At 39.8% G+C, this 26,195-nt stretch overlaps 3 protein-coding genes across 4 annotated transcripts; all 3 read left to right on the top strand.

Annotated features, from left to right (window-relative positions):
• The first annotated feature begins 155 nt into the window (after positions 1-155).
• LOC141778249 (mpv17-like protein) lies at positions 156-4,226 on the top strand. Of its 2 annotated transcripts, XM_074652437.1 has the most exons (6): positions 156-291; positions 476-551; positions 1,567-1,913; positions 2,861-2,931; positions 3,049-3,078; positions 3,201-4,226. In XM_074652437.1, the coding sequence occupies exons 3-6, from the start codon at positions 1,577-1,579 to the stop codon at positions 3,318-3,320; spliced, it is 558 nt and encodes a 185-aa protein (XP_074508538.1). In that variant the 5' UTR covers positions 156-291; positions 476-551; positions 1,567-1,576; the 3' UTR covers positions 3,321-4,226. The 2 variants fall into 2 exon arrangements, with proteins under 2 accessions (XP_074508538.1, XP_074508537.1); XM_074652436.1 differs by lacking the exon at positions 156-291 and having other exon boundaries at positions 417-551.
• A 1,462-nt stretch (positions 4,227-5,688) lies between these two features.
• Positions 5,689-11,472, top strand: rpl18 (ribosomal protein L18). Its single transcript, XM_074653494.1, has 7 exons — positions 5,689-5,760; positions 6,612-6,698; positions 6,864-6,971; positions 8,038-8,136; positions 8,299-8,422; positions 9,854-9,923; positions 11,337-11,472. Exons 1-7 carry the CDS (start codon positions 5,758-5,760, stop codon positions 11,410-11,412), a joined length of 567 nt encoding a protein of 188 aa, XP_074509595.1. The 5' UTR covers positions 5,689-5,757; the 3' UTR covers positions 11,413-11,472.
• A 536-nt stretch (positions 11,473-12,008) lies between these two features.
• sphk2 (sphingosine kinase 2) lies at positions 12,009-24,014 on the top strand. Its single transcript, XM_074653495.1, has 8 exons — positions 12,009-12,148; positions 14,435-16,097; positions 18,009-18,158; positions 18,244-18,338; positions 18,492-18,607; positions 19,485-19,688; positions 19,811-21,404; positions 22,012-24,014. The coding sequence occupies exons 2-8, from the start codon at positions 15,635-15,637 to the stop codon at positions 22,072-22,074; spliced, it is 2,685 nt and encodes an 894-aa protein (XP_074509596.1). The 5' UTR covers positions 12,009-12,148; positions 14,435-15,634; the 3' UTR covers positions 22,075-24,014.
• Positions 24,015-26,195: the final 2,181 nt, after the last annotated feature.

The following is a 26,195-nucleotide window of genomic DNA, read 5'->3' as shown; positions in this document are numbered from 1 at the left end:
TTCATAAAATGAGAATTTTGTGGATCTTACGGTGCTTTACTCCAAAGCACGACAGCATTGCTGCAGGAGCGGCATCTATTTATAGTGACACCACATGTGCCTCTGACCAGAGAGCTGCACAGCTGACTTCCTGCTGTAGTCTCAACGTCTCAACACTTAGAAGAATATGTGGTACGTTGCATTTACTGTTCTACACGGACGTGACTCAAGTGGTTTTTATTTACATGATAAGAGGTCATAAAAATAATGTGTGAAACGGACGCTGCTAATGGAGCTTCAGTCTGCATGTGGGTAAGTTCAGTATAACAGCTTGACAGGATTTGTTCTCTGCTCACATGTGTTATTTTCTCAGATTCTTCTCCGGCGGGCTGATAAAGGTCTTATCACACGCTCTCTGCAAGTGTGGCAGAACTTTGACCTGGTGAGAAGACCTTCATCTCAGCTCCTCCTCCTCCTCCTCCTCCTCACCCAACAGAACCAATCAGAAAATACTTTTGTGTCTCTTTGGCTTTGGAAATATAAGGAAAGGAAGAGAAGAGCTACACTGAGAGGTAGGTTTAACTACTTCTTGGGTAAAATCCATGACTAGGAGTGGTTCAAAACAGCAATTATCATCTTCAACATCTCATTTAGATCCCTATTAGTGAGTGATATACATTGTGTCATGGGATTTTGGCCATCATTAATCCTTTCCTTCAATATTTGCTTAATTTGAACATGTATTTTGAAAGCCTTCCTGCCATATTGTAAAGCACTCATACCCACACTGTAAACAATTGCTGTTAATGTACAGCAGGATTTCAACAGTATTAACCTGTTATTGCTAAAAACAGTGCTTTACTGTTAATACAAAAGAAAACCTGTTAAATTACGCTCATAGGACGTTTTTTAACTGAACTATAATGCATTCTTAAAAAACAGCACTTTACTGCTGATCAGCTGTCTAAAGTATCATCAGTAACAGTTTCATGCAGTATTGTTTTAATTCTGGGACCTGATCTGCCCCATGTGAGGCTTGTACATTGTAAAATCAGTGAATTAGCTTTATTGTTCTTCACTCACATGTTGTTCTGGTTTTCATTCTGTGCTTGTAGCCAGCTATAGACAGACATTTTGGGAAAAGTGTCAACAAGTCTATTATAGCCTTTTTTCCTAACAAGTGTCTTTAATTGTATTTAGTGTGACTATTCCTATGTCTGTAACCTGCTAAGTCTATTCATCTAGGCAAAAAATAATGTTTATTAAAATGTATGTAAAAAATACAACCTAAATAGTGCATTAAAACAAATCAGTAAAATAATGTAAAAGAAAGGTGAAAAACAGCTATATAATGTATCTTTAAACAGCAAATTAACTGTAAAATACTGTGAAATTAATAAAAGAAACAGTATTTTTCATTAACAGTACAAAGCTGTAAATTTCAGCGACAGTATAATAATGTTAATTTTACAGTAACATAAAGGCAACCCTGCTGCCAGTTCTTTACTGTTGTTTTACTGGGACATTCTTAACAGTGCAGCAACATATTGTGAAGCAGTCATACCCAGTTGTGTTTTTATTGATCAGATTGGTCACCATGAGCCGGGCCTGGGCCGTGTTCAAGGCTCATCCATACATCAGTAACGTCCTGGGATACACAACGCTGTTTGCCTCTGCTGACCTCATACAGCAGAGGGTGCTGGGTGGGAAACATGCTGCAGGAGGATCCACGTCAGAGGGTTTGGGTGGCATCGACTGGTGTCAGACGGCTCGAGTGGCCACTGTCGGCTTCTGTTTCCATGCCAACTTCAACTACCACTGGCTGCGAGGGCTGGAGAGGATGCTGCCTGGAGGCGGACTGAAGGCGGTGACAGGGAAGGTTGTGGTGGATCAGCTGATCGCAGCTCCTCTCACCATCAGTGCCTTTTATATTGGTAAGTGTGTTGCAAAGCCTATTTAAGTCATGTATATAAAACACTCAAAACTCTATGTATGTTTTTTAAAAATAGAAACATTTCTCACTTTATTAATCCAATTTATTTTACTTTTTAAGAAATTTAATTCAGGCAAAATACACATAACAAACACGACAACCTCAACAACAACAAAAAACAGAAGACAAAAGGATAATGATAATATTTATTTTACATTTACACCTTTAAACATTATGTTGAGGGTTCTGGATGAAAACTGTCCCTAAATAATAAATGTAATTATTCTTTTGAATAAAATATTTATATTCAAAGCCCAATCAAGAACTAATCTGAATCTGAGGTTCTTGGAAAAAAATACAAATAAAAAAAACACACATTTTGAAGTCAGTTTCTTTTGGAAAAACGAGTTGCTACAAACCACCAAAATGTAATGGAAAAACATTTGCTCTCATGAAAATTTGGACTATATGAAATATTAAATATGCTCTACCTTTCATATGTATATTTCAGTTTCTAAATGTATTGGTACTGTCAACCTATTTATTTGAATTACTGAAAAGGTCCTATTGATTTTATTTATTTTTTATTTATTTATTTATTTACTTACTTTTACTTTAGTCTGAATCACTGTTAAAAGACCCAGCTGGTGTAAGGTGTGTGTGTAATTGTAAAGTGTAAACTCCTCTTCCTGTCATTAAGCCCCCTCTTATTCTGAGGATATGACATTGGTGTCCTAAATTGTAGCTACAGGCACAAATTTGTTTCTAATTATTGGGGCAATAGATTATGTCCTTGAAAGCAATGCTCCATTCAAACCTAAATAAATATTTAGTCACTGTTCATTTATTATTGTAAACTTCTGAGTACTTCTTCCACCACTGTCTCTAACGATGGATCCATCAAAGAATGAGTCAAATATTTACAGTAACAGCCACCTCACCTTTTAGGTTTAAGTTTACTAGAAAACAAAGATGACCCGCTTGAAGACTGGAAACAGAAGTTCTGGACATCTTACAAGGTAAACATATAGTTGCCCTTATTAGACTTATTCGATTATTGATCACTAAAATGCCATGTAATACACCTCTCTGTCTGTCTATTCATGTGTAAATCCATCTTCTGTTCCTCTCTTTAGGCGGGAGTGGTATTTTGGTCAACAATGCAGGTGAGGTATTCTTGTATTCATCCCATCATCAGTCACTTTCTTTCTGGCTACAGATGAACATACACATAACAGTATACACAGACGTAGAATAAATGTATTTTTCATCTCTTCCACCATCTCAGGCAGTGAACTTTGCCCTGGTCCCTCCTGTGGCACGGACAGTGTTTCTGGGAGGCATCGCACTGGCTTTCACCATCTTCCTGTGTCACCTCAGACAGCAGAGTGGCCACAAACTGGAATAAACTGGAGAGAACTTGAGTTTTTGTATTGAATGACTGTGACATTAGAAAAGGTGTATTTTAAGGGCAGAATTCAGTTGCAAAGTCATAGATTTACTGAGAAAACAAGAGAATAAGATAAAGGTCACATCTCTGTGAATCATCCCACAAGGGTTATTGTTGAGCTGTGCTTTGTTTCTTGTTCCAACTTCCCCGTCTCCTAACTGAACACTGTGTCCAAATGTGAATTACAGCGATGTAAAAGAGTTTAATCCTGCTGGTCATGTTGGTGTAATATTTTCCTCTGAGAAAACAGGGAACGACTGAGCTGTTAAATCCTCTTTTAAAGGTCCCATATCGTAAAAAGTGAGATTGTGAGATGTCTTTTATATTATAAAGCAGGTTTAAGTGCTATATAAATACTGTTAAACTATCAAAACCCTCAATATACGGAGAAATACACACAGCCCGTATTCAGAAATTGTGCGTTTGAAACAAGCCGTTAGGATTTCTGTCCATTTGTGATGTCACAAATATAAAATATATAGATCATTACACGGTTTTAAACATAAACATTCTTAATGTGTCCCAGTTTATTTCCTGTTGCAGTATATGTAGATAACATCAGCTGACAGGAAGTAAACATGGACCCAAACTGTTGCCTAGCAACGCAATTCCGTTGAAATGCACTAAAACGGAGCGTTTCAGACAGAGGGTAAATACAGGTATATTCAGGCAGACAGTATGAGGAAAACAAAGTTGTTTTTTTAACATTACAGCATGTAAACATGTTCTAGTAGAAACACAAAAAAAAGTATGAACCTGAAAATTAGTACGATATGGGACCTTTAAGTGTTTCCGTATGTTATATATTGGATTAACTTTGTTGGTGTTGCCATACATTTTTAACCAATAAAAGTAAAAAAGCTATTGTTTATTTTTTTTTATTTGGGGTTTTCTTTTCGAACATTTTATCAAGAAGGAAATTATGTAATCATGTAAATAGCTCCTTTTGTCATAAACATCCTGAAACTGCTACTGTTGATGGAGAAGATGTTTAACAGAGCAGACACAGTATTTCTTGGCTCCAAATAGGCTATTTGGATAAATTAAGTTTCCAATGGACTGCTGTTACAGTACAGTATAGTAGGTAACAGTACAATACAGAGCATATAGTAAGAATGTTAAAATAAGCAAGTCTAAAAAATAATGGATAAATATTCAGATAACTTAATAATTAAGACTAATTATATCTATATCCAGTGTCGGGGAGTAACTAGTTACATGTAACGGAGTTACGTAATTAAATGACAAAATAAAAGTAATTGTAATCAGTTACAGTAACTGAGGAAAAAAAAAAAAATTAAATTACATTTATTATTCAAAATGTTGGTGATTACAAAGGGGTTACATCCTAATATATTCTTTTCGGTAAAAAGCCTGTAGAATATAACATTCATTCTGTAGCTCTGTTCCAATCTTAATTCAAGTTACATTGAAGAACTTTAATAACAGTTTGACAGTAATCAGTGTTAAGTGCTGTTGTGAGGTTTACATTGCCTGGTTTAAGTTTATGTATTTAGGAGCATTATTATTGCCCAGTTTAAAATATTTGTTATACAAGTAATCAAAAGTAATCAAATGTAATAAATTACATTATTTTTATGAAGAAATTAAAATACTAAATACTTACATTACACATTACATTTCGAACAGGGTAATTAATCAGTAATCTGTAACCAAAAGTAACCTTCCCAACACTGTCTATCTATCCATCTATCCATCTATCTATCTATCTATCTATCTATCTATCTATCTATCTATCTATCTATCTATCCATCTATCTATCTATCTATCTATCTATCTATCTATCTATCTATCATTTACAGATTTTAAATAAAGTCGTTAAATAAATGAATATATATATATATATATAAATATATATAATATATATATATTATACATATAATATATATTATCTATATTATCTATATTATATAGATAATATAGATAATATATATATATATATATATATATATTATCTATATTCATTTAACGACTTTATTTAAAATCTGTGAACAATACAATAAACAATTAGACTGATACATAGGTAAATAATACATATAAGGAAATGAAGGGATAAATAAAAACAACAAGTATAAATTATATTATATATTATATAATATATATATATATATATAAATAAATATATATAAATATTAATTATATTATATATTATATATAATATATATCATATATTATATATATATATATTATAAATTATATATACTGTATATCTCCTCCATCCTACATCTCCACCGCTGGAGGCGCTGTCCTGTCTCCATGTGTCCTGCAGGAAGCGTTGTGATCTGTCTGTAACCAATCAAAGGCGCGAGATTTCAGCTCAGTGTTTATCGCGAGACGTCAGCTCTTCCTTTTCCCTTTTCGCTCAGAGCCCAAGATGGTAGGTGCTGCTAATAGAAAATGTAATACAAGATAGCTTCACTATCCACGATCATCCTCTGAATTAAAACATCTCATGTTCATTATGATAATCTGTACATGTTGTAAACATCACTAACGTTACAGTCCTGGCGTGATTTCTTGTTATTTGACCATGTAAATGATGTACTAGCTTAACGTAACCCTCCTTGATGCTGGTGTAGTGCCGTCTCCTAGGCAGCCGCTTACAGCCTTCAGGTTGCCTGGAAACGAGCTTTAAAAGTGGTTTAGTGTGCGGAATATGATGCTAAACTATAATATATATTTCCACTAAGTAAACATTTGTTCCCAAATGTCAAAGTCAGACATATTTTGAAGTATAAGCTTGTTAGCTGAGGTGCTAGTAGCAGTTAGCAGTGTAGTGTCAACGTGTGAACCGGCCTGCTCTAACGTTACATGTTGAGCTGCTTGTTGGGTTAACTAAAGGGACCAAACTCTTACTAGTGATATAAAACCTGCTCTTGGTGTTGTTGTGGTATACTTGAATGTACTATGTGAGATTAGCAATGTGGCCTGGGTGCAGGTTAATCTCTCTAATGTTATGTTTAGGATAAAACTTACTTGGAGGTGGTTGTTAATGTATTGTAGCTACTGCTTGGTAGGTTAACTAAAGGGATATAATAATAATATAAAATTGCTCTTGGTTTGACGTGGTATACTTGAATGTACTATGTGAGATTAGCAATGGAGCCTTGGTGCAATCAGTCTCTAAATGTTGTGTTTAGGATTAAACTTACTTGGAGGTGGTTATTATTAATGTGTTATAGTTGCTGCTTGTTATTTGTATTAATGTGTTTCTGTTCACTTTTCAAGGGAGTCGACATCAGACACAACAAGGACCGTAAGGTGCACAGGAAAGAGCCAAAGAGTCAGGATATCTACCTGAGGCTCCTGGTCAAGGTAATTTATATTCACACATTATGCTTCACTCTTTGGAGTTATACCACCACCAGTTGTATTAATTGTTATCTTGTCAATAGTAGATAGAATTTAATGTAAATATTCACTATTGAGCAGTTTGATCTTATATATAATATTCCTAACTATCCTACTGGTTTCTTACAGTTGTACAGGTTCTTGGCCCGCCGCTCTAATGCCCCCTTCAACAAGGTCGTCCTAAGGAGGCTCTTCATGAGCCGCACCAACAGGCCACCCATCTCCATCTCCCGCTTGGTCAGTGTCAATTGTCTTTCGTCCTTTTCACCACCCTCAATAAATGAGTTTGTAATAATAATGTCTAAATCCCAATATAGCTCATGAAATAAGGAATAATCCCACATTATTCATATTCAACTTTTATTATTAGTTATTCTCAGATGGATAAAGCTGTTTGTTGTGAGTAGAGGTGTGTGTATGTACAGTAGTGAGGCAGCGGCACTGAAACGGGAAAGATGGAGACAGACAGAAGAACATGTTAGCCTGCTGTGCCACGAAGCTTTGAATACCTTCGAATGTTTCTCACCGAAGCTTCGAAGCCCAAAAAATGGTTCTCGGGACAGCCCTACTCTTAGTAGACATGTTTACTAACCTATTGAGACTGAGATGCATTTTTTTACCTATGGTTTGACTGTTGTTTTTAGGAATACATAGATCGAACCTCTCGATAAGTATCAGTGCAGATGTGACAGATTCACATCAAATAATTTTATATACACAGACAAAGAAACTAAGTGTTTCTGCTATCGGTTTCATTCGCTTTTCGTTTTTAGTGAAACAGCATCCCTGTCCTCATGTGACCGTACAAAAAAATAGATCCAATGTGTGCGTGCAGTGAGGTATACAGAATTTAAAATCGGGAAGACGGGAGCCCCGGTAATGGATCGGTACTTGGTATCAGTAAATGCCTTGATTTTGTATTTTCGGCAAAGATGGTTGGTGCATCCTTGTTTTCATGGGGCCTTTTCTGCTTTCCAGTGGCTCTACATTTTGTGATCTAGTTGGGATTGTGTTAACAAATTTGGATAGAATTTTGGTCAGTGTTTATTCCCATTTGGCTCTATTCCTCTCAACACTAACAATGGAAATATATTAAGTAAGGAAGTTAAATTGGTGGTCAAATTAAATGTAATTGTAGACACCATGTTATCCATGTAATGCAACCAATAACTGCTTGCATGATATCGCCCAGATTAGAAGTCCTAATGTTGAAGGTGTATGAGCCCTGTTGTGAATTGTTCAGTTCAGACATGTGATGTACATGTGCATACTGAATTTCTGACTTTGCTTCCATTGATACCAGATCCGTAAGATGAGGATGCCCGGTCGTGAGAACAGAATTGCTGTTGTTGTGGGATCAGTCACTGATGATGTCAGGATTCAGGAAATCCCCAAGCTGAAGGTAACCTCTCTTTTTTCATAATGGCAGAAATCACCGATTATAATGTTGTTTTTTTCCCCCCATAAAGTTATTATTCAGTCCACCGAGGATCTACCCTCAACACTGTAATGTTGTCGGCGGCAGTCTCTGAGCTGGTCCTCATGTCCTGTTTGTTCTCCACAGATCTGCGCTCTGAGGGTAACTGATGGTGCCCGCCGCAGGATCCTGAAGGCAGGCGGTCAGGTGATGACCTTTGACCAGCTGGCTTTGGCTTCTCCCAAAGGACAGGGCACAGTGCTGCTGTCAGGTAACTAAACATATGGCTGTATTGAAATTATGATACCATGATGCAATTGGAGTAGATGTTATCATTGTCCAACTGCTGCCTTTAGTCAACGTATCTATTGTAGTTTCACACGGGAACGTGTGAAACCAAGTAAGCCAAGTTCACACAACAGAACTTTCAAAGTTATCAGATCGCTCTACTGTTCACACTACACAACTTCTGTCTTGTAATCGGGAGTCTTGAAGTCGTGTTTTCACATTACATGACTGATGTGTGGTGTGGTCACACACCACAAGATCTTTCACCAGGAGGAATCCCTGATGAGTGTTTGGTCTCCAAACTAGTTTTGTCACAAACACACGAGAAGTGACACTTTAAATGACGTAATACCATGCACTCTCATTGGCTGTAGCTCCCCGACCGGTCCAGGTATTTAGCCTGCTAGATATCTGAGGTGTGTCAGTGAGACTCTTGGTTTGCATCTTTGAAAAGTTCACACATAGCGCTTGAGTGCCGATTTGTGAACGGGGAGCTCCAAAACCACTTGTGAGGGGGTCTTAGTCTGTTGTAATGCCATGATAATAACATAAGAATATTGCATGAATTAGCAAAGCTGGTTTATATCTGTATTCTGACCTGATTATTGGCAATTGATCAGCAGATATACACTTTGTGTAAGCTTTGTGTTTTATTTGTTGAGCACTGTTCATTTGAACTTGTCATGACCCACATCTCAATGTTATGACTGTATGACAGACTTCTCTTTTAAAGTCATAATATTACCAAATACTAAAAACTACCGGCATCAAGTGCTAGTGTACGTTTTCAGGAAGTGATCATTTAGTCCTGGTTTCCAGTTATTCTTCGCTGGTTAATTTTATCCCTTGTATTGATCATTGGAAGATAAGAAGGGATGTCTGACCATTGTATTGTCAACTGTCAAAATGTTTTTCTTGCCAACAAACAAATCTAAAAATATTCACCTGTAAACTCAAGGAAGTGCACACACTACAGTTTTCCTATCTTATGTAGTGTTCTGCCTGGACATCCATATGGTTCTTTCATCAGGCCAACTATAAAGAAGTGGTGTTTGACAAGACTGCAAGTTACCATGTCATAAGTAAATACCAGTGAATAGTTAAAGAATTGCAAAGGTGTTAATTTTAGCAAAGTAATTAATAATGCAAGTGGAAATGCAATTTTTTTAACTTGTCGCTTTTCATTTTCAATATTACTTCATCTGAACTGTAATATAAGTTAAAGTCACTCAGCCACTCTTATAGCTCTTTGTGTTTAATTTAATCTCTGCCACAATCTGATACAAATGTGCAAAATGTGACATGTTAAAATTTCATTCATGAATGGGAGTGGGAATACTTCTTGCTAGTGTTTTTTGAAATGCTGTATAGCATTTGTATCTGCTTTTAATCATAACATTTGTTTGTTCTTCAGGACCCCGTAAAGGCAGAGAGGTGTACAGACACTTTGGAAAAGCCCCTGGAACTCCTCACAGCCACACCAAGTATGTGTCCAGTTGATCTGTTGGTTCTGTTGTCACACACAAAACTAAATGTTTACGTAAAGCTGTCTCAACAAATGATATTGTTGTACCAATATTTCGATCAGTCTGATACCAAGCTACCAAATTGGCCCAAATAGAAGACAATGGTTTACTTATGGAAATTATACTTGGGGAAAGTGGGGTTTATACGTTCAGCATTCTCCGTAGCTGGCTTTGTCTGTCACACTATTGTCTGTCCACCTTCCTCTCCATCTCCTGACCTGGCTGTCTGATACACCTGTGTTCCCACAAAAAAAATTCCTATTAGACGACAGTTAAAAGTGGCGTAAACTGTTGGTACGATTGTTAGGAAAAACCTGTTGCGAGGATCTTCTGTTAAATTCTGGCAGTTGACCAAGAAAACGCAATGTATTTTGCTCTTAACCTGAATGCTGTTTAACATCGTTAGAGTTGTTTTTTGGAGAAAGGGTGATTTATTAGTTTTTGGAGATAATGGGTGTTTTCACAGCAGACATTTGGACCTGTAGGAAAAGCACAGGTGTTACTATAACATTAAGTGACTGTTCTACTCAAGTGCCACAGTCAACCGTGACCGTAAACCAGCATGTGCAATGCCAGCATCTTGACATTGAAGAAGCTAAATGGATTTCAGTCAATATTTTTATCATTTACACCTGTTTTTCCTATTGCGACATGTAAAAATGTGTCAAAGGGCTATAGTGTCTGGCTGAATCCATATGCTCTACATGTGTATGTTATTCCACAGCCACACCTATTTCCATCTATGACAAGTAACCCAATGCTCCATTGTATAACTGAGTTCAAAGCTTTGTCAGAACACAAACTCTGAGTGAATAGTTAGCACTCTGGAAAGAGGGAAAATTGTAGTGCCTAATGATCACTCTTAAACCAATTTAGTGGTGACGGGGTCTGAAATTAAGCTTTTTCCTCTCCTGCCACTGTGGCAGGTCACTGAACATTTCTACTGGCCACTCAGTTTTTTTGTCTGCCACTTCTGAAATCTACAGTAGGTAGAACACTTTAAAATTATAAACACTAAGTCAGTGGTACCAGACCATAGAATTATGGAATATATCATGTAACCTTATCCCTGACTATATTTAATTTAGGAATTGCTTTTTAAAAATAATATTTCTTAATATAAGGAAAACCTATCTGCCATGGTGGCAGGTGACCTGACATTTTTACCTCCCACTGCCAACATTTACCCTGTATGTGGCAGGTGCTAATTTCATTCCCTGGATAATGAGATTGTGAATTTGACTGTTAGGTCGGCTTTGCGGTCATTTGTAAGGGCAACATTTGATGTAGAGAATTAATAAATCTCATGTTAGATGTGTGTGTGTGTGTGTTTCATCATTTTATACTAAACTATTCTTCCTCTTTTTCCAGGCCCTACATCCGCTCCAAGGGCAGGAAGTTCGAGAGAGCTCGTGGTCGCAGAGCCAGCCGTGGTTACAAGAACTAGACTATGTCTTTGTTTTTTTCCATGCAATCTGATACAAATAAAAAGATGGACTGTACAAAATGAGTTTTGTGTTTTATTGCACACCCTTGCAAAATACATGTCACTGATTTTATCTGGTTAACATAAGGACCCAGCTGAGGGGGTTCAGGCATCTGGTAAGGGGGGTGTTCCAGGCACTAGCTGGGAGGAGACCACGGGGGAAGACCCGGAACTATGGAGAGATTATATCTCCACACTGACCTGGGAACGCCTCGGGGAAGACCCAGGACTAGGTGGAGAGATTATATCTCCACACTGGGGGATCCCCCAGTCAGAGCTGGTTAATGTGGCCCGGGAAAGGGAAGTTTGGGGTCCCCTGCTGGAGCTGTTGATGAGTTGAGTTCATAAGGACCCAAGATTAAAGCTAAAACATCCCATTTACAAAACGATTCCCCCTCACTCACAACCCTTTATTTCCATTTCCAGCCCCTCTGTTCTGAATCTCAGTTTGATCAGTATTGATAAATGAGTTGGGCCAGAGGGGGAGGAAAGAATGAGTGGTCCAGGAAGTGGGTGGTCTGTCAATGATTGGAGAATGTCGGTGGGTGTTGCAATGTTTTCCTTATCGCCATTGGACTTCCTCTCCGCCGCTCAGAGCTGCTGCTGCTGCGTCTCCAGACACTTCCTGCTGCTGCACCGAGCTACACTTCACACAGCCAGCGGCTCTCTGTCGTCGTCAGGAGGGAGACAAGATGAGGTAATATTTAGATGTTTTTTGCCTTATATATTACTATCTAACTTGGTTATGTCTAAGCCGGTTGCTGGCAAAATATATAACTCTTTATAAAAGTTACAATTATGTTCGTGTTACTGTTGCTAGGTAGAATCAGATCAAACCGGCCGTTAGTTAGTTAGTCTAACGTCTGTCATCAACCGTTAGTTTAAAGGTTGATGACAGACGTTAAGATAACTAACGGTTGATATGACAACCGTTAACCTGTCGTTAGTTATCTTAACGTCTGTCATCAATTATCTGCGCTTACTTGGATAAACCGAATCAATAAATGGGACGTTTTATATCAAATGAGGGGCTTTTCAGTGCTCCCATTGTGATTGTGTAGTCATTTCCAAGAGAATAAAGTTGTAATAGTGTCGTTAAGTTAGCTTGAAGTTATGCTACATGTTGAGTTGCTAGCCGCTGCTAGCTAGCTCATGCTAACTGACAGTGGTAGTTTACAGTAGCTGCTGTAGTCACAACATTAGCTAGCGTCTGTCTTCATTTCACGTTAGGATTCATTACTTTTAATGCTTCTTGATAGTTTGTTTCAAAGGCTGCAACATTAGTGAAAATGACTCTTCAGCTTGTGAACGTTTAACTGTCAGCAAGTTGTTCTGCTGGCTAACAAACAGCCCGTCAACCTGCTAGCTACCGTTAATGTGTCATCAAGTTTGACGGTTAGCTTTTAACGGTTACTTTATAATCACCATGGTGATTAGAGAAGCTGGTGACGCTGCTGTTACGTATCTTTAGTGTAACAATGCTCTTGAGTTCAAAGTGTTGAGCTAACTTGCCCCAAAAAAATACCCCTGAAGTCCCTGAACAACAGCCTCATTGTGTTGGGGGACAGATTTAGCCTGCTGGTATTATGTCTGGGTGTCCCCGCCCTGCGACTCAAGGACGTAAGGTGCAACAATGGGGCATCAGTGAGCTCCTTTCTGTGTGTGTGTTTTATCAAGACAGGACATCAGCCAAGTATTGATTCTGTCTGCACCGCAGCTTGCATAATGTTTCCGGCTATAACACTTCAGAGAAAGATGTGACCACAGTTTTTAATTTGAGGGTTCACCACAGTCCCAGAGTGATGGGACTAAAGTCTAATTAAGGTTTAATTAACTGGACCCTGCTGACTTGCAGCTTTAACATGACTGTACCTGTCATCTATATCCTCCTGGAAACTCAGTGAAAGTGTCTTCCAATTTATTGTTTTGTGTGATTTCCTTCTTATTCAGGGTTAAAAGCAAATCTTACAATTTAGACTTTAATTTTTATTTCTAATTTTGCAATATGTCCACTGTAGTGGACCATTTCAGTGTGAAAAGACAGCCCAATTTAGAAGATACAAAAAAATAATGGCTATAGAGTTATATTAAACCAAGAATACATTCAACTTGATTTAAAAAAAAAAACACATGACATATCACTGGAAAGCCCATGATGTCCTCTTTACAATACCCCAGGGGTTGATAGAGTTGGTCAAAAGAGTAAAAGGAGATGCACATGGACAGAATGTCCACTACATAGGACACATGTCAATGGGCTGGGTCTCATAACAATCATATGATAATAATAAATTGTCTACAGTATATCCTAATGTCATGTGAATTTCTAAAGATCATATTTTTAACCGGCTCATTATGAACTTATTTGTTTTATTGGTTATTATTGAGTGAGATTGTTGCATGCTAATTGGTATTGCTAAACCTCTAAAATTCAGTACCATTTAGGTCAGCAATTTGCAAAATCTCAGTCCTAGATTCAAGTTGTGAAAGAGATGCTGAGTCCTTCAAATCCTGTTACACAAAAGCTCTATTTGAAAAAAAAAAAAATGCCAACCAGATGTGGTCATTCTCATTCAGCCTTTCATGCAAAAATAATGTGGCGTCTCAGCAATGCCACTGAGGATGTGTGACTCTTAGTCATTATGTACAAAGACGCACTTGGGGTCAAGGGACGTGCTGGGTCTTGTATTGCTTCACCCTTTAACCGTAATCTCTTCCTCTTATCATGACCGTGCTTCTCTGTACTTGCTCTACTCTAATTATTGTGAGAATGTGATACAGAAATATTCACCTTTGCACAGTAATCCCAGGTGAATTACAGGCACAATTTATTCAATTTATTTATCGGCCTCCTTCTGTAATGTTAATTTCTTACCCGTCTGCTCTTAAATAGTTGTAGGTAGATCATCCATACATTAAAGTTGTTTTATTTTCACTTCTACAATTAACTTTTGTCCTCCTCTCCTCTTTTGTGTCCGTACAGGAACAAAGATCTTTGGGAGGGAACGTGAGGCTTGATTCAAGGACATAACAATGACATAAACTAAGGACTGACCTGGAACTGTGTCCTTGTTTGTCTTTTGTTTTGTTCCTTTTTTTTTATTTTTTCATTGTCTAGTCTCCACCTGTCTTACCTAGTGTTCACCCTCTCCTTGTGGAGAACAGATAATGAAGTATGCAGGAGTATTTGTTTGGATGAAACTTTAATGTATCACACTACTGTCGAGAGGACTGGCCCAGTCACTCCTCTTGTCTGCCTCCTATATCACTGAGATCAAAGATAGCAATAGAGGTATCAAAGGTCTTGGAAAAAAACTGCACTTATCATATCTTTGTGGCATTATTTACATTTCAGCCAGCACGTACCATGCAACATACTCTACAGAACTCATTACTTGTGCATTAATTTAATTTAATTCTTGTAGCCTCCTTGTTTAAACAAGGTGTGTCTTTTTGTCTTATTTCATACTTAATGGATCAGTTTTTCAATGCAACCAAGAAGTTTAGTTTTATCCATTTGTGTAATTATTTAAAGATGTATTGTTAATGTCGAGGAGCTGCTCAGCTGCCTTATATTATCGGAATAGGCGGCTTTAAGTTGTAAACTTTTTTTTTTTTTTTACTTATGCAATCTATGTGAAGAACACTTTTGTTTAAATGACTGATCCTGTCGTGGAAAATCTACATTTTTAAGTTGTGTTGTCTTTGAATATGTTGAAGTTTTGCTCAATCATTTTTCCACTGGCAGTAAACTGTAGAAGCTGACAACTCCTCAGATCAAACTGTGATGGGAGCTTTCCAACTGTGACACAAAGACTGATCTTTAGCAGCTTCCATCTTCACTGGATAAATACTCTAAACAGAAGAACATTTTAACTGGAAGACGTTTTTTCTTTTCAAATGAACACATACTTCTGAGATGGACAGACGGAAACTGAAACTCAGAGCTGATTTTTCTTGTGATATTGTCTCTTGAATCCAAACACTGAAGAGGGAGAATGATTTTGAGGAGATTTCAGGGATAAAGCTCTCAGACTGACATTCAGATACATTTAGATTTTCCCTGCAAATCTTGAAGAGCTGCCAGACGCCGCTCTTCAAGCCTCTAACTGTAGAAAATACCATCCTGAAGCTTGTTAGACCGACTTTGTCCTGATAAGCCTTGTCCACTTCTGCAGTGAGGATGCGATCTCCAGAACCGTCTTCACCTTCCACAGCAGAAGCCCTCCTTCATGGCCAGTTTGCCAGCTGGGGTTCAGGCAGCAACAGCAACAATAACAGCTGCCCCAACAGCCCTGGTGGTCCGGGGGGACTCTCCCCCATTATCTCCCCTACTCCGGCTCCGGCCTCCAACTATGCCTTGACCCTCACCCACACCCACATACATATCCAGCGGCTGTCTCCACGGCCGGGAAAGGAAGCCCGTCTCTTGCTGCCTTTATCTGAGCTAGTGGGGTGCAGCTGCCCTCGTGCCCCGGCGCCCCCTCTCCTGGTGCTGTACTGGTACCCGCCAGGCAAACGACGGAAAGGGGTGTCGCGGCGCAGGCAGGTGAGGGCGTACCTGGCAGAGAGCAGGTCTGAAGCTGAGAGGTGGTCGGCTGCCGTGCAGTGTCTACTCAGAGATGTGACCGTCACTGCTGACACAGGTGAGTGTGTCTCTCACCAGAGGCTTGCTTGTCCAGGTTGGGTGAGGGTTGTTTGATGGTGCTACAGGACCACTGTGGATTATACTGTAGTAGCCAATAACCTCAATTTACATACATCTCCTCACTGCAGACTGTTTTAAAATGAACGGAATGCATTTTCCTACCTTGCAAGCAGCCACCTGTTTCAGTTCATGTCAGTATGTTATGAAATTCAACTTGTAGAGAACTTTTTTAATAGAACATCATGTTCATATTTTTTCCAGACCCTAAATCCCCAAGTATGCTATTTTTATTAATAATAATGGGCATTGATATAGTGTGGAATTACAGTGTGAGGCGGCTTTATCAAAAGGGCAACATCATGTTTAGTTTACAGTAGATAATCGTGTGATGTACTTTGGCTGACCTTAATGTTTGTCTGTATGAATTCCTGTTGTTTACCGCATGAAACCACACAATGTTGCCCCGTGCCGCCTTGATTTATACCTCCTTTGTAAATGCTTGCTAAGTATAGCTTAATGTCACAGTGTCCCGAGACATTTCTGTATATACAGCAGCATACATATTTTGTCACTGAGGACACAAATGGTGCCGAGAGTAGTTAAGCATTTTAGAGGTTATGTAGCAAAAAACACAGGGGGATTAACACTAATACACCCTAAGAGGCTGTGCGATTTATTATTCAAGAGTATTTAGTTAGATTTCTTTTCTTTGTTTGTTTCACATAACTAGATCTCACATTTAACACTTTGTTTTTTCGCCCTATCTGTCCTGCACACGCGGTCTGTATCTTTCGGTTTCAAACGTAGAGACAAAGAGGGTGCGGCTGCTGCAGCTCGCCGCCCCTTCCCAAGCGCTGTATCCCCCAGTCCCAATAATCAAGCAGATAGCAAGGCCCTGCTCAGTGTTTACTTCCACCGTGTTACCTACTGTATGCGTCACACTCTTTTCCAGCATCTCCCATCTCTTCCTGTCTCCTTCCTTTTCTTTAGACTTGATCTTTAACCCATAATTCTCTTTAATCTCTTTACCTATCACGTCACCGCCTCCTTCCCTCAACAGAGATAAAACTGTCATTCATTTTTTATTTTTTTCCCAATCCTCTGTTTGCCTCTCGTCTGCTCCTGCCTCATTCACACTCTGTTGCAGTTCACCCTATTTTTCTCACTTTTGCCAGCCTTCTGTTTCACCCCTAGTTTCTGCTCCACTTTGCTCACATAGCCTTCATTCTGTCTCATCTCTCTGTTATTTGTTTTCTTACCTAATCACTCCATGTCTGAATCACTTGCTGTCTTGATTCTGTGAGTTTTTATGCTTATGAACATTATAGCTGTGGTTATCTGGGTTTCCTGTTGGATTTGCTTTAGTGTTGTTTGTTGCATAATCCAGGATTATCTGAGAGTGCAGTCATTTCATCTCCTTCCCTGCTCCGCGGGCATCCATCTGTACCATACTAAATGTTGGATAGATTTTCAGAGCTAACTATAGAAGCTTTTTATTTATTCTAAGCTTCATACCTGGGCTGATGAAAGAGTAGAGAAATTGAGTAGAGTGTTTCCTCCGCTCCCCAGCTGGATAGATAATTAATGATTTATTATTATTTCACCACCTTGTTTTATTTAATTCCTATATTCAGAATGGCACTAGTGTCCTTTACCATGTGTCTGATTTTAAATTATTAACATGCATGCTCTCGGGTGACAGCATTATGCAGTGTGAAGTAGGTCCTGTAAGGTGAAACAAAGGAGGCTCAAATGGTTGAATGCACTCAAAGTCCAGGGTTGGGCAACACTTTGTAATGATGGCTCCTACTTGGCATGCTTTGTAGTGAACATCTAGCTCCTTTCTTTGTTCTGGACAAAAACAGTTTGAGTTCTTAATTATTCATGCTCACCTTTCTTTTTCATACAGAATTTTCAAGAAGTCTGCTACCTCGTCCCAGACGACTACTGTTATTGGTCAATCCCTTCAGTGGGAGAGGCCAGGCGATGCAGTGGTGTCAGACCCACATCCTGCCAATGATCAGAGAGGCCAACATCAGCTACAACCTTATACAGACAGGTAATACACCAAGGGAAAATACAGATAACACATTTACGTATGACATACATATATAACCGTTGTTAACTTAATTGATCTGTCTCAGAGCGTCAGAACCACGCCAGAGAGCTTATCAGAGAGATATCGCTCCCAGAGTGGGATGGCATCATCATTGTCTCTGGAGATGGCCTGCTGCATGAGGTGTGTAAAGGGCTAAACAAGGTGGAATGTTCAAAGCAAGAAATTATATAACAGTGAAGATATTTATTGTGTGTTTTTATACCACATACAAGTACAGCTTAAATTGCGTCCACCGATATGATTCTCAGAATTTCCTGTGTTGTGTTCCTGCAGGTAATTAATGGGCTGATGGAGCGTCCTGACTGGGAACAAGCAATAAAAACACCTGTCGGCATTCTTCCCTGTGGCTCCGGGAATGCCCTGGCTGGCTCCATCAACCACCATGCAGGGTAAGCACGTATCTCATTCATATCTGTGGAGGTGCGAATTGTAGGGCTGCAGCTATCGATTATTTTAGTAATCAAATATAATCGAGGATTATTCCATCGATAAATCGAGTATCGGATAAGAGATACTTTTCTTTTATTAAGGAGCAAATTTCAAATTGCCTTAAAAAAGATATACATCTTATGGGCTACTCCTTCAAAGGTACTATCATTTTAACTGATCAAACCGTGTTGATGTGTTTGAATTCAAAATTGATATTGATTAATTAATATTCAGGGAGCATGCTATGGCATTTCTGTCTCTCCTCTTTGCCGTGTTGCTTGACTGAGCGCTGAGCACTCGGACTGCCAGTCTTCCAAATGATCAAATCATATGGGCACAAAACCTGCTACAGGAGCTATATTCACCATTACGAATATAAGAATATCTGTCATCATTCGTGATGTTGTTTCGCCAGAAATGAGTCTAGTCTCTCTCTCTCTCTCTCTCTCTCTCTCTCTCTCTCTATCTCTCTCTCTCTCTCTCTATCTCTATCTCTCTCACACACACACACACTCACTGTCTTTCTCTCTCTCTGTCTTTCCAGAGGCAGTACGCAGTTACAACTATCAAAACCGATGAGAATAATTGTTTTGGGATTGCTTGTGACAGCCCTCGTGTCTACCTTCAGTTGCACTCACAAAATCAAACACTGATTTCCATTACACAGAATCAGATTAAACTAGTTCAAAACTCACAAGTAGTTGTGTCTTACCCTTGTTATTTTGACCTAGATATCTCTGAATAGTGGAAGGACTCTTTATTGACCTGTTGTTTGTGCAGTTCTCTCCTTATCTTTACTGACAGGAGGTGTTGTTGTCTTCTCTATATCTCCCTCAGGTATGACATGTGCCTTCGGGAGCCTCTCCTTTTGAACTGCTGCTTTTTGCTGTGTCGAGGCGGTGTCCGTCCCATGGACGTGATCTCTGTGACAACAAGCCCTTCTCCGTCCAACAACAGTCGTCCTGCAGCACCCAGGAGACTGTTTTCTTTCCTTTCTGTTGCCTGGGGCTTTGTGTCCGATGTGGATATTGAGAGCGAGAGGTGGGTGTGTAAATGCTTAAACTGTTGGCCTTGTTCATCTAAGCATTACTCTAATTATCCTGCAATTTCAGTTAATTTTTACTACAAAAGAAAGATTAACTTGAAATCTTTCCTTATTCTAGGTATCGTGGCCTGGGCTCAGCTCGCTTCACCCTGGGCACCCTCGTGCGCATAGCTTCTCTTCGATCCTACAAGGGTCGTCTGTCCTACTTGCCTCCTTCTATTATCACCACATCACCAGACGCCACACCTCCTCCCCCAAGGAGACCCCTCTCCCGCAGTATCACAGAAGGCCTGGATGGCTTCTGTCGAACGCCCATCCATCGCACCTGCTCCGACATGGGCATCAGCGAACAGAGGAGCCTGCGTAAGGGTGAGGTAGAGAGGGAGAAAGAGGAGAGGCAGAGGGAAAGGGAGAGAAGAAGGGAGAGGGCAAGAGGAGGAGGAACTGGCGTGGTGAGGGCGAGCAGCCTGGCAGAGGACCGAGAGAGGGAGGGGGAGGTGGAGATGGAAGCAGAAGAGGACAGGGAGGGGACATGTTCGGAGAGTTCAGAATCCATTGAAAGGGAAGACTGCAATATGGGAAGGGCAGAAAGGTTGGCGGGGATCAAGGATGAAAGGGAAGATGAGGGAACGGTAGAGCAAGACTCCAGTGAGATGGAGGAGGAGGACAGAGGGAAGGATAGGGAAGGCAGTGGTGGTTCTGCAGAGGGGTTGCATGCAAGAGATCTGGGAGAGAGCTGTGGGGTGGACATGGGCCAAGAGGCAGATGAAGAGCCAGAGAGTTGTCTCACTTACCAAGATAGCCTTCAGGAAGGCAGAAAGTCACTAAGAAAGAATTCAGCCCCTTCCAGCCAGATAGCCAGCGCTCTCTTCAACACGCCTCTCAGTCAGGAGGCAGACACAGATTCTGGCACTTCATACGGGGTAGAAGACATGGATCTGAATGGAACCTACTACCAGAAAGAACCCTTCCAGGACGTTGCTCGTGAGCGATCTCTCACCATCTCCTCTCCATTTCGTCACTCTCCCTTCTCTTACAAGCCCAAGACTATGGACCAAAACCAGAACGCCTCCCGGCCGAGGCCCCTCTCTCTCCTCCAGCACTCCCACTCAAACTCCCTCCCCCCTAAACTCCCCTCCCTCTCCCTGTCTCTCTCCCCCACACCCCCATCTTCCCCTTCATGTGCCTCCCCACACTCTTCATCCTACCTCGTCCCCCGACCCAACACCCCAAACTCCACCTCGCCCTCGCCCTCTCTACGCACACCGTCCTCATCTTTTAACTTTGACATTGCCGAGCCAGCAGGACCCCTGAAGAACCGTCCTTTTGTCTCACTGCCTTTAAATGTCCCTAGGGATGACTTGTTACCCCCCCTCGACCAACCCCTTCCCACCAGAGACTGGGTCACCATTGAAGGGGACTTTGTCCTAGTCCTGGCCCTGTATCAGTCCCACCTCGGGGCTGATCTTCATGCTGCACCCCAGGCCAGGTTCGACGATGGGCTGATCCACCTGACCTTTGTGCGGGCGGGGATCTCCAGAGCCACTCTACTGAGACTGTTCTTTGCCATGGAAAGAGGAAACCACCACTCCGTCAGCTCGCCGTATGTGAGCCATATCACCTGCAGGGCCTTCAGGCTGCAGCCTCTGTCCACGCGGGGGACACTCACTGTTGATGGAGAACTGGTGCCCTATGGGCCTCTTCAAGCGCAGGTCAGAAAGGGGAAACATTGTGCTTGGTACTTATTTAATGTACTTGTTATGAAGTGCTGTGAGCTGAGTGTAGTACCTGTAGGTGATTGGGGTAGGGTGCGACACTCCGTTTGCTTAAAGGGGCTGTATGTACAAATCAGAAATTGCTAACGACAGTCATCGTCCTGTTGCTCACACAAACGTTCATACCTGTAAAACTTTACATACAGTCCTTTTTCTTAAGTTTTGATTCCCTCTAGATCCACCCATACAAAGCACATGCTCATGTTACTGTAATATACTTTGAAGGGCTGTGCCAGTGATATTATTTCGATTGTGGTTGATGTTAAATGTTTTTAATTTGGTTTGGCCCTATGATCACTAACAATAGGCAGAAAAGCAGGTACTTCGTAATATATAAGCTTTTAATGATTGATTGTTAATCATTCACATGGTTGACAATGAATATTTTTTTCACAAACTAGTAATGAGGTGTGTTGCATCTTTAGCAGATGTACTGTATGCTTCTACAGTACTAAGTATTAATGTTGTGGAGTTATGTTAATGAGTTAATGTGAGACTTATATTTGGTAATAATTTTATTTTCTGATCTCTCAATGTTTCATAGGTTCATCCTTCCATGGCTCGTCTCATCGTTGGCGACTCTGGAGTGAAGATTACCAGATTCTAATCAGGGATTGGTTGAGCCGATCGACAGATAAAGCACTCTACTGAGTTATATAATTGCTGTTGTCATCTATACTCTGCGAGAGAGGGCGGAGTATCTGAGAGACTTAAAATAGCCTGGATTGCAGAAACTGCTTTTCTAGGGTTTAATGAAAGGGATATAACCCACCGAGCCACGCATCATTGGAGCACGACTGCAGGGATTAATAGCGAATTTGAAAATGGATGAAAAATGCGCCTCATTGCACAGCTGTTGGATTACGCTCAGCATACCCTGAGAAGCATGAAAACTGCACAGCCCGGGATAGTAAGAGGGAAGAAGTATCGAATGTTTATGGGATTTGTTTTTGTGCAGACAGTGCATGTGTTGGATGTATACATAGTAGTATGCATGCAGAGAAGCACTACCTGAATTTTGCCTTTTAATGAGATGGAAAGAAATCAGATTAAATTCAGAGAAAGTTGTTCTTAAACATGAAATTCTATAAAAATACATTGAGATTCACTCGGGCCAACACCCCATTAAAATGCCCCAAACCGTCTATCTTCAACCCCAATGTCCAAATGTTTGAGTATAAAAACGTCCGTCCATGAAGGGAATGCCTTATCTGACACTGGACAGTACAGTTGTACCTTCGCCCTTATTTGCTCTTACTTATATAAGATACCCAAATATTCTTAATCTGTCCAGCTATCATAGTGTCCGTCCACTGCGTCAAAGCAAAGCTTATATACTTAGACATACTGGTAGACCCACCTACCTACTGTTATCTTTGCGCACACTACTCTCCACTGCTTTAAGCATCAGTGGAGAAAAATGTGGATAAATGTACACTTCAATGACCATTTTGTTCATGCAAGTGACTCAACGTAGAGCAGCGAGATCAAGCTTTTCAAGGTCATTACGTTAGTAGGAGCAATGGAGCCGTTGAACGGTGACCATTTCTGACATTTTTGCATAATCTGCCTGTTTTTCTTAGCCAGTGGGTGCACGATGGTGATGTCAGTGATATCCCACTTTGCAACTTATTGAACATGAAAATGTCTGAACAAAGCAAGCTTTCTTTGTCAGTGGTTTTAGACTTTCAATAAATGTATCAGAATCACACAGATGTCAAGAATATATCACTATCTCTGATCTCTGGAAGCGTAGAGGACATTACATGCCTCTGTTAAGTAGTAAAGAGTGCATTTATTTTGCACAATAACTGGAGTTGAAGCTGCACAGAAAATCACACTAGAATGCATAATAACTTTTAAATACATCTACGCAGAATCTGATACAATGCTTTGTTCTAGACATGGATGCACTAATAATAGCCTAGTCCAGATACTATGATAAATGGATCTCATTACATTCCTAGCCTTAAATTAAATAAATGCCTCAATTTGAACACTTTTGAAAGGTAGGACTGACTGATCATTTAGAAACTTTAAAATCCTGCCGTAGAGACAAACAAGTGCGCAACACTAAAATCCAGCTGCTCTGTGTTGTCACATCAGACTTTTGATCAAGAGATAAATCAGATGGAGGTAAAACAACTTTTACTGTGAGAAATGATCCGGCAGCAGAGCTGATCTGTTGAATGAAGTGATAGATTGGGTTTTAAATTTAAAATATCTTGATGATGTGCTCCTAAGTGAAATCAAAAAGCAGATGTTGGAGCCCGTACTAGGAATTGTCATGTTTTATAATTTGATTTTTTTAATGTTATAATAAAACCTGCTGATACACTTGGTCTGGACAAGAGATAAATCATTAGCATGTGCAGTGTATCAATCAGTGAGATCATGCGCCGACTGCTTCATCAACATACTGTATCACTTGGTCATGCCTGGACAAATCAATGCCTTTGTATAATAAGCCTGTAAATTCTGGCTGTTGATCATGAACTGTTGAAACCTGACTGCAAGAAAATGGAGTAAAACTCTTTGCTCACCAGACCTTTATTTTTCTTCTTTTATTTTGTTTCCTTTGAGCACACAATGCAGCTAGTCTACCACAACTACACTGTGCTTACACAGCTACAGAATGTGAACACAACATTTTGAGTCTAGGCTTGTAACAGTACCAAATAGAAGAATCTATATATACTTTGAATGGAGTTTTTTGCCAAGATGTTTAGTCTTGATGTTTAAGAGACTAGTTTACCTTCCTAAACATTTTGTCGTCTATGGCATAGCTCGGATCAGGGTGTTATAGACCAATTTGATATGACAATGTCGGGGTATAACCCCCTCAATTGATAATGCCATTAAGATGTCTGTAGTGGCCTGCCTGTAATGAAATTGTAATTATTACTAAAATCATATGAATATATGAAATATATACATACACAATGTACAGTTGATAGTTACATATGGTTTTGAATAAATGTAACTTGATAAGTTTGTCTGGAGCAAATCTGCTGTACTTTTGTCACACTGATGTGTCTTTATATTTGTATAATACAGTCAGAAGTATTCATTTAATATCAAGAGAGGGAAGTTGCTTTTATCAACAAAATATATTATATCTATTGTCTAAACTACTGCCCGTAGTTTTTCTTCACTCCTCTCAATCATAATATTCCAATAAACAAAGAAGATGGATAGCTGTAAAACAGTTTCACTATTATAGTGAATTGTTCCCTCAGGCTTTTCCTTCTTGCTCACATAAGCAGTTTTGTTACTCTTGTAAATTACTGACTTCTAGAAATTTATTTTGTAATACGTGTGCCATTTGGTCAAAGCCTTTAACCTGAATAAATACAGTTTTAGGTTCTATGGCCCCAGAGGAAATCAAATTCTTGACCCAGGCAGTGTAGAATTATTAAATGTGCAGACAACTCAAAACAAACCACCAATAAACAGAAGATGTTCTCCTTGATGAAGTATGAATGTAGTGGTTGTGTAGATATGCTCTCATGTATCACCATTTAAGGAACCAGTGATTTAGATCCAACATTTAGAAAACATATACATAGTCTAGATTGGTCAGTAGTAGTTTATCACATGATCTTCCTCAGCAGATGGAGTTGCCCAGTTGTCACAGAATATTGCAGATCAAAAGCTCCAGAACGGCCACTAAATGGACCTTCAGGTGAGATTGCATTGTCAACTGCTGTCTCCAACATCCAGAATGAACTTTGTCTCAACATTTTAGCCAACATGGATGAGAAGTCCTTAAAGTGCCATGATGACAGAGCAAAATCCATCTGCTGATGAAGACAATTTGGTAGTTACAATCAAAAGCACCAGAACAGCTACTAAATGGACATTGTGGTGAGATTGTTAAATACCAACTGGATTAATTTTAAAGGTTTGCAATCCTTAGGTGTCCATGCATGTCCAACTTTACTTTTGGACCTTTGTATTTCGTGTCATTGCAATGACTGATCTCACCTTAAAATTACAATTGTTTACACAAAAAGTACAAAATCTAATTTGGAAAAATAGATCTTAATGAAAATATACATGTTTACTGTGATGGAATATTTGATACACAAGTTAACCTAAAGGAAGGAAGAGGCCCCGGAGCTGATGATGTCTTACACAGAAGGTTTATTGAAGCTTGATCAAGGAACAATTGTCAGGTCTCCACATTGAGGCGCTCTCTGCGTGAAGGCCTCACAACTCTGTCCTTCCTCCCTGGTGCTCAGTGTCTTACCCTTATCATGTTTTGACTTACTCCGTTCCTCTGGCATCTCTGACCCTGGTTGCCCCAGCGACTGGCTCTACAGTTTCCACTACAGACACAGCTGTACAGATAACGGTGGCTCCTCTAGACAGGACTCCAACCCAATAATGTCAACAGAGGGACACTCTGACAAACACTCTGACCTTTCGACCAAGAAGAGAGGAATTAATAGAAAATCCCATCACATTTACATGCTGTAATGTTAAAAAAAACAACTTTATTTTCCTCATACTGTCAGCCTGAATATACCTGTGTTTACCCTCTGTCTGAAACGCTCCGATTTAGGGCATATCGACGTAATTGCATCCAAATTGCAACAGAATTGCGTTGCTAGGCAACAGCTTGGGTCCATGTGTACTTCCTGTCAGCTGATGTCATTCACATACACTGCAACCAGGAATAAACTGGGACACATTTAGAATGTTTACGTTTAAATCTGTGTAAAG

This window comes from Sebastes fasciatus, chromosome 12 (assembly GCF_043250625.1).
Source record: "Sebastes fasciatus isolate fSebFas1 chromosome 12, fSebFas1.pri, whole genome shotgun sequence".
Taxonomy (NCBI): Eukaryota; Metazoa; Chordata; class Actinopteri; order Perciformes; family Sebastidae; genus Sebastes; species Sebastes fasciatus.
Note: the sequence above shows the minus strand (reverse complement) of the source record. Positions and strands in the feature narration are given on the sequence as shown.

Bases quoted from the DNA above. Each gene is read 5' to 3' on its own strand.
- LOC141778249 (XM_074652437.1), top strand. From the start codon at position 1,577: ATGAGCCGGGCCTGGGCCGTGTTCAAGGCTCATCCATACATCAGTAAC. The intron at 1,914-2,860 runs GTAAGTGTGTTG...CTCACCTTTTAG, and splicing joins CATCAGTGCCTTTTATATTG to GTTTAAGTTTACTAGAAAAC. The intron at 2,932-3,048 runs GTAAACATATAG...TCCTCTCTTTAG, and splicing joins AGTTCTGGACATCTTACAAG to GCGGGAGTGGTATTTTGGTC.
- sphk2 (XM_074653495.1), top strand. From the start codon at position 15,635: ATGCGATCTCCAGAACCGTCTTCACCTTCCACAGCAGAAGCCCTCCTT. The intron at 18,608-19,484 runs GTAAGCACGTAT...TATCTCCCTCAG, and splicing joins TCCATCAACCACCATGCAGG to GTATGACATGTGCCTTCGGG. The intron at 21,405-22,011 runs GTCAGAAAGGGG...AATGTTTCATAG, and splicing joins ATGGGCCTCTTCAAGCGCAG to GTTCATCCTTCCATGGCTCG.
- rpl18 (XM_074653494.1), top strand. The intron at 6,699-6,863 runs GTAATTTATATT...GGTTTCTTACAG, and splicing joins ACCTGAGGCTCCTGGTCAAG to TTGTACAGGTTCTTGGCCCG. The intron at 8,137-8,298 runs GTAACCTCTCTT...TGTTCTCCACAG, and splicing joins AGGAAATCCCCAAGCTGAAG to ATCTGCGCTCTGAGGGTAAC.